Source organism: Melanerpes formicivorus, unplaced genomic scaffold (genome assembly GCF_026170545.1).
Source record: "Melanerpes formicivorus ecotype bairdi unplaced genomic scaffold, bMelFor1.0.p_v2 SCAF_24, whole genome shotgun sequence".
Lineage (NCBI taxonomy): Eukaryota > Metazoa > Chordata > Aves > Piciformes > Picidae > Melanerpes > Melanerpes formicivorus.
The window spans coordinates 13,160,729-13,168,653 of NW_027142376.1; the positions used below are offsets into that span (position 1 = coordinate 13,160,729).

Here is a 7,925-nt window from a genome sequence, read left to right on the forward strand (position 1 = left end):
CTCTCCTGCCCACCCAGAGCCCACCTCCCAAGCCCCCCCAGTTTGCTGCCCCCCTTCTGTCTTTTCATCCTCCTGTGCCACCAACCAGCCCACAGCCAACTCTCCCTGGTGCCCCCTCCCACCCTGCCCATCACTGCCCACAGCTTTGGCAGGTCCTGACTCCAGTCTTACAGATCCACCTGGCAGCTCCTCCCAGCCTCCTTCCCCACAGCAGAGGTGCTGCAGCCCTAGGATCATCCTCATGGCCTCCTCAGGATCCTCTCCAGCAGCTCCAGGTCCTTGTGCTGGGGGCTGCAGAGCTGGAGGCAGTGCTCCCGGCGGCATCTTAGCAGAGCGGAGCTGCAAGCCCTGAGGGCTTCACACCACAGCTCCTTAACCTCCAGGGAGCTTCTCTCCCTAATTACAGCAGTTAATCTCCTGGGAGGCTGTGGAGCATCTTCTCTGATTAACCTTCTCACCCCTGAGGTGCACGAAGGAGCTGGAGGACAGAGGAGCTCCTGGGTGCCTCTGCTGAGCAGCTTCAGCCTCTGCCTCCACCAAGGTCTTGCAGCAGCCCTCGCAGGGTTCCTGCCTCGATCACTGCTCCCCTCCTGCTTCTCTTTGCCCTGCAACCCCAGCATGGTTCAGGCCCTCTTGAGCCCCTCTGAGGCTATGTCCCTACCCCAGAAAACTCCCCAGGCTGCCTCTGCTCTGGGCTGCCTTGGAGCATCTCAAGGGTGGCTTGGATGGAACAATGTCTCCAGCAGCAAGGGACAGTAGCTGGCAAGGGGCTGGGGTCTGCAGCTGCAAGGTTTGGGGTCTACATCTGCAGGGTTTGAGGACTCCAGCTGCAGGGCTTGGGGTCTCCAGCTGTAGGGTCTGGGGTCTCCAGCTGCAGGGTTTGGGGTCTCCAGCTGCTGCCCAAGGCATTGCTTCTCCTTCCCCTGTTTGTAGGCTTCAGGCATGGGACAGGGACCCCAAACCCTCGTGGGCCACCCCTGGGGACACCATGCCCAGGCTGGGGGGGGGGAGCTGCTGGCTACCAGCAGGGGGCGAGGGCACTGGCAGGGGGCATGGGGACCCCATCTGCCCCACCCATGCCCCCGCTGCCCCCTGGGCTCTCCCTGATGCTACCGCTCAGGGAGGACTGGGGGCTGCTGGGTGGCACCTCTGTGGCACTGGCAGCTGCCAGCCAGGGCAGGGCCAGGTACTTCTGCACCTCCATGGCAGGGCTGCGCCGGTCGGGGTCCAGCTGCATCAGGCGCTGGAACATCTCCAGCGCCCCGGAGCTGAAGCTCTGCCAGGCTGCTGGCACCCCCTGCCCCTCCACCCCCTCCTGCCAGGCGCTGAAGTCCTGGAACTGGGGGTCAGAGCCGGCAGCCAGGGCCCAGGGGAAGTAACCTGTGCAGAGGCAGAAGAGGAGGACGGCGAAGGCCCAGACGTCCAGGCTGGAGTCCAGCTCCAGCATCTCAGAGCCCTGCAGCTGGCAGAGCTCGGGGGGGGCATAGGGCAGGGTGCCAGACATGGCCCCCACGGACGAGCCCTGCACCCTGGTCAGCCCAAAGTCGCCCAGCTTCACCCTCTGGCACTGGGGGTCGAAGAGGAGGACATTGTCCAGCTTCACGTCACGGTGCACCAGGCCGTGGCTGTGCATGAAGTCCAGGGCCTGTGCCAGCTGCTGGGCACAACGTTTCACCAGCTCCTCTGCCAGCCCCTCCTGCAGGCAAGGGTGGCACAGTCACCCCTGGCACAGCTTGCCCAGACACCTGCCTGGCACCAATGAGCTGTGCTGGGCCCCACGGCAGCCTGTGGACACCTCCTGCGCTGCCAGGGGTCTGCTGCCATCCCTGGCACCACTGCCAGGGGGTCTCTCCCTATCCGTGGCACCTCTGCACCCACTGCCAAGGGTCTCCTTCTATCTATGGCACCACTGCCAAAGGTTTCCTTCTAACCCTGGCACCACTGCCAGGGGTCTCCTCCCATCCGTGACACCTACTGCAAAGCTGCCCTGGCACCTCCTCCCTTAGGTTTCCTCTCCTCCTGGTGCCCATAGGCTCTCCCACCATCCCAGGGCCATCTATCCAGCCCTGGGACGAGCAGGGCACAGAGTTCCCTCACCCACCCTTGTGTCAAGCAGGGCACAGAGTTCCCTCACCCACCCTTGTGTCAAGCAGGGCACAGAGTTCCCTCACGCACCCCGGGGCTGAGCAGGGCACAGAGGTCCCCGGCGGGTGCCAGCTCCTGCGCAAAGGCGAAGTGCGTGGCGGTCTCGAAGGCGAGGGGCAGTGCCCGCAGGCAGGCGCCGTGCCCGGCCAGGCAGCGCCCGATGCAGTACTCCCGCAGGAACCCTTGCCGAGAAGTCTTCTCCTTCAGCAGCAGCTTCAGGACCACCGCTGAGCCTGGCCGCGGGGGGAGAGCCCCAGAGGGGGGCGGCCCTGGCTCAGCCCCGCTGGGCACCTCCGGCGTGCTTGGGGGAGAGCCGGGAGGTGGCATGGGGCGAGGGGAGGTGGTTTGAGAAGAGCTGGGAGGTGGCATGGGGCAGGGGGAGGTGGTTTGAGAAGAGCTGGGAGGTGGCATGGGGCGGGGGGAGGTGGTTTGGGAAGAGCTGGGAGGTGGCATGGGGCGGGGGGAGGTGGTTTGGGTCGAGCTGGGAGGTGGCATGGGGCGGGGGGAGGTGGTTTGGGAAGAGCTGGGAGGTGGCATGGGGCGGGGGGAGGTGGTTTGGGAAGAGCTGGGAGGTGGCATGGGGCAGGGGGAGGTGGTTTGGGAAGAGCTGGGAGAAGGCATGGGGCGGGGGGAGGTGGAGATGGCATGGGGCAGGGGGAGGTGGCTTGAGAAGAGCTGGGAGGTGGCATGGGGCGGGGGGAGGTGGTTTGGGTCGAGCTGGGAGGTGGCATGGGGCAGGGGGAGGTGGTTTGGGAAGAGCTGGGAGGTGGCATGGGGCAGGGGGAGGTGGTTTGAGAAGAGCTGGGAGGTGGCATGGGGCGGGGGGAGGTGGTTTGGGTCGAGCTGGGAGGTGGCATGGGGCGGGGGGAGGTGGAGGTGGCATGGGGCGGGGGGAGGTGGTTTGGGTCGAGCTGGGAGGTGGCATGGGGCAGGGGGAGGTGGTTTGGGTCGAGCTGGGAGGTGGCATGGGGCGGGGGGAGGTGGCTTGGGAAGAGCTGGGAGGTGGCATGGGGCAGGGGGAGGTGGTTTGGGAAGAGCTGGGAGATGGCATGGGGCGGGAGGAGGTGGTTTGGGAAGAGCCGGAGGTCGGCTCGGGTGGGTAGCGGTGGGGCTACGGGCGTCATCTGGGGAGCAAGGGACCCCCTGCCCACCACTCTCTCACCCCCCACCCCCCGGCACCCCTCACCCCCATCGCGGGGCTCCGTCAGCACCACTCGCCCGTAGGTGCCGCTGCCCAGCTCCTCCAGCACGGCGTAGTGGTCCTCCAGCTCCTGCCGGGGTACCTCCTGCCCCGCGCGAGCCATCAGCCGCTCCAGGAACTCTTCGTTGTCCTCCTCATCCTCATCTGACTCCTCCATGGGCCCTGGCCACGGCCGAGCTCCCCCCGGCTGTGGGGCAGCAGCAGCCTGGTAGCCCCAGGGCACCCACCAGGGGCATCCCAGCGCAGCCCAGCACAGGGTGAGCCAGCCCAGTTTAGCCGAGCTCAGCCCAGTGCTGCCCAGACCAACCTGGCCTGAAGGATCCCAGGCTAGCCCAGTTCAGTCCAGTCCAACCCAACCAAGACCAATATAGTCCAGCCTTGCCCAGTCTGATGAAGCCCAGGCATGCCTTAGCCAGTCTGATTTAGCCCAGTACACCCCAGTTCAGACCAGTTTAGCCCAGCCCAGCCCAACCCATTCTAGCCTGGTCCAATCAAGCCTAAACCAGCACAGTCAAGCTCAGTGCAACCCAGATCAGTGCAGTTTAGCCCAGACCAGTCCAATGTGACCCAGCCTAACCCATTCTAGCCCAGTCTAACCCAGCCTAAACCAGCACAGTCAAGCCCAAACCAGCCATCAAGACCAGTACAACCCAGTTCAGTCCAGCCCAACCCATTCTAGCCCAGTCCACTCAAGCCTAAAGCAGCACAGTCAAGCCCAGCAAAACATTTTAGCCCAGCCCAGTCCGATGTGCCCCAGCCTAACTCACTCTAGCCCAGTCCAGGCAAGCCTAAACTGGCACAACAAAGCCCAGTACAGCCCAGTTCAGCCCAGTTCAGCCTAACTCATTCTAGCCCAGTCCAGGCAAGCCTAAACTGGCACAACAAAGCCCAGTACAGCCCAGTTCAGCCCAGTTCAGCCTAACTCATTCTAGCCCAGTCCAGGCAAGCCTAAACTGGCACAACAAAGCCCAGTACAACCCAGTTCAGCCCAGCTCAGCCTAAGACATTCTAGCCCAGTCCAGGCAAGCCCAGTTCAGCCCAGTCCTACAACAGGAGGTGATGGGGACTCCTACCTGCTGCTGTCCAGCGGAGCTGAGGACCCCTGAGGACCCCCTCTTGGACCTCACACATGAGAGGGCTCAGCCTCACACCCACCCCAGCTCAGCCCCACATCAGCCCCCAGAACCTCCCAGGGGAGGGACAGGACCTGCTCATTGTGCATCCCCCCATGGACGGGCTCAGGGCTCCCTCTCCCCACCCCACATCTCCCCATTGGCTCAGGGCTCCCGCTCCACACCTCATCCCCAGCTCCAAAGCAGGGCCCTGGACCCTTCTCCCCGCACAGCAGCAGCCCCAGCCTGGCTGTAGCGAGGTCACCAGCAGCAGCTCCAGGTGTGCAGAGCCAGGACAAGCACTTTGTGTCCCCCCCCCCGCACCCTCCTGCCCCCAGCCCCACATCCCCCGCCCCAGACTGCCGTGGGGCTGAGCCGAGAGGACCATGCGAGCAAGCCAGACGCAGCGGGGCAGGGTCGAGTGTCCCTCGGGGCTGGCTGGGGACAGCTGAGGAGCCCAGGAGCGCTGGGGTGGCCTCACCTGTGTCCCCCCGCGAGTGTCCCAGCAGGGCTGGGCGCTCTCAGGGCACTGCCGGCTGCCCCACGGCCCCCAACCCACGGCCCCAGGAGCTGTGACTCAGAGTTTCCTGCCGCCGGCCGCCGCTAATCTCTGCAGGGAACATTTGGCAGCCCCGGAGCCTGCCCAGGGCCAAAGATAGGCTGGAGCCTGGCAGCAGCACGGACAGATGGATGGGATGCGGCTGGGGATGGGGGACAGACGACAGGATGCACCTGGGGATGGGGGGAGAGAGGGACATGATGGAGCTGGGGATGGGGGGGAGTGGCAGGGCATTGCTAAGGGGGGACAGAGGGACAGAATGGAGCTGGGGATGGGGGGACAGACAGACAAGGTGGAGGTGAACATGGAGGGCCAGGCAGGGCATTGTCTGGAGGGACAGAGGGACAGGATGGAGCTGGGCATGGAGGCACAGGGAGGTCGTTGTGGTGAGTTAAAACTCCCCCAACATCAAATTGCCAAAGCAGCTCTGTTGAGAGCAAAGGCAGCAGAGCTCAGGCACAGCTGCAGCCTGGCAGTGGCTGTGCACGAAGCAGACAAGATCCACAGGGATATACAACTGATAAACAGCACAAGGACCTCCCTGGACAAACCCAGGGGGCTAATAATAGCTTCCCCACTCCCTGCCCTCTTCCTCCTACCCCCCCCCCCCGTACAGAAGGGACAAGAGAAAGAGCAGGGAGTTGTTTGTCAGTACTTAGCCACAACAAAGAACACAGCCAAGGCTACCAACAAGGAGGCAGCAGAAGGCACAGGTCAGTCTCTCCCAGGGTCAGGAAGCTGAAAAGAGAGAGAGTTAGGTCTGTGCAAACCAACTCCATCAGTAGTGTGTCCAAGGGGAGCGTTTAGACCTGTGGTGGGTTGAAATTTCCTGCCCCCAGCATGACCTTTGCCAGAGCAGCTCAGGGGGAAGCAAATGGAAGCTGTTTGCAGGCAAACTACAACCTGCAGTGGGATGCAAGGAAGGTGTACAAACCACCCAGGAGCCACAGCACTTACAGGGAGGGACAATCAAACAGCACAAGGACCTCCCTGGCCACAGACCAGGGGAAGCTACCAGCTTCTTCCCCCCTGCCTTCCCCCTGGACAAGAGAAGGGACAAGAGAAAGGAGCAGAGGAGTTAGACTTAGCCCAAGCAGTGCAGCCAAGGTCAAGCAGAAGTGAATTGGTATCTCCCAGAGCAAAGAAGTGAGAAGAGCAGAGAAACTGTTCTGGCACAAGCAGTTGCAGCCTCATCCCTCCACAGCACTGGGTGGAGTTGGCTTTGCTTCCCTCTTCACACCCAACGGAGATTTCTTGGCATTTTTACTACTTTCTGTTCAAGATCTGCAAAAAAATTTAAGGCACAGCCTGAAAGTGCCCCAAGGCCTCAGCAGTGCTCTGCCTCCCACACCCAGAGCTGATTTGCTCACACTCTGCCACTTGCTGGCCAACACCTGGGGAATACCTTCCAGGCACAGCCTACAACTACCATAGACGCTGCCTGGGGGGACAGATGGACAGGATGGAGCTGGAGAGGCAGGGACAGATGGACAGGATGGAGCTGGGGATGAGAAAGGACACAGCTCTATCCCCAGCACCATGCTCTGTCCATCTGTCCCTGCAAGCTGTCCTCCACACTCTGTCCATCCACCTCCATCCATCTCCATTCACCTCCATCCATTTCCATCCACCTCCATCCACCTCCATCCATCTCCATCTCCACCTCCATCCACCTCCATCCATCTCCATCCACTTCCATCCATCTCCATCCACCTCCACCTCCATCCACATCCATCCACTTCCATCCACCTCCATCCACCTCCACCCATCTCCATTCACCTCCATCCATTTCCATCCACCTCCATCCATCTCCATCTCCACCTCCATCCATTTCCATCCACCTCCATCCATCTCCATCTCCACCTCCATCCATTTCCATCCATCTCCATCCACCTCCATCCATCTCCACCTCCACCTCCATCCACCTCCATCCATCTCCACCTCCACCTCCATCCACCTCCATCCATCTCCATCCATTTCCATCCACCTCCACCTCCACCTCCATCCACCTCCATCCACCTCCATCCACCTCCATCCATTTCCATCCACCTCCACCCATCTCCATTCACCTCCACCCATTTCCATCCACCTCCATCCATCTCCACCTCCACCTCCATCCACCTCCATCCACCTCCACCTCCACCTCCATCCACTTCCATCCACCTCCATCCATCTCCACCTTCATCTCCATCCACCTCCATCCATCTCCACTTCCATCCACCTCCATCTCCATCCACTCTCTCTCACTCTCTGGGCTGTCTCTGGGCTGTCCCATCCTGTCCTGCCCACCTCCCAGGCCACACCTCCTGTCTGTCTGTCCATCTCCATACTCTGCACCAGGCAGTGCCCCACCCTCTCTGTCTGTCCCTCTGTCCTTCCTCTCAATGCTGCCCCTCCACAACAAGCCCAGGTCCAAGGCCTCAGCCCAGGGGTGGTTCCAAGCCAGGAGAGGCTGGCCCCAGACTGAGCCTCCTGGGCCACTGTCCTCAGCCCCAGCCATGCCCAGTGCCCAGCACCATCTCCCCTCCACCACCTCCCCACTTCACCATCTCCCCTCCACCACCTCCCCACCACCATCCCCATCCCCTGTCCCCCCCTCCCTGTCCCCTGTCCCTCCCCACCTGCTCCCTGTCCCCATCCCATCTGCTGACCCTGACCCCTCTGGAACTTCACAGCCCATTAGTGGCAGCAGCCTGGCAGGATGCCCAGGGTGGGGTGGGGACCTTGTGCCACCTCCTGGCCCCCTCAGGTGCCAAAGTCTTCTCCTGGAGGGTGCTGTCCCCCCAGGCCCTTCCATGGGGCAGCAGGTCGGGGGAGGGGGTGTTCTGTGCCCCACTGGTGAGCAGGGGCAGGGTCTGCCTATCGTCCCCTCTGGCATCTCCCTGGCCTGGGTGGCATCTGGACAATG

General features: G+C 62.5%; 1 protein-coding gene across 1 annotated transcript; it reads right to left on the minus strand.

Annotated features, from left to right (window-relative positions):
- Nucleotides 1–143: 143 nt before the first annotated feature.
- Nucleotides 144–5,025, minus strand: LOC137448439 (uncharacterized serine/threonine-protein kinase SBK3-like). Its single transcript, XM_068152972.1, has 4 exons — nucleotides 4,940–5,025; nucleotides 3,332–3,533; nucleotides 2,176–2,378; nucleotides 144–1,696 (listed from the first exon to the last, which is right to left on the minus strand). Exons 2-4 carry the CDS (start codon nucleotides 3,501–3,503, stop codon nucleotides 1,019–1,021), a joined length of 1,053 nt encoding a protein of 350 aa, XP_068009073.1. The 5' UTR covers nucleotides 3,504–3,533; nucleotides 4,940–5,025; the 3' UTR covers nucleotides 144–1,018.
- Nucleotides 5,026–7,925: the final 2,900 nt, after the last annotated feature.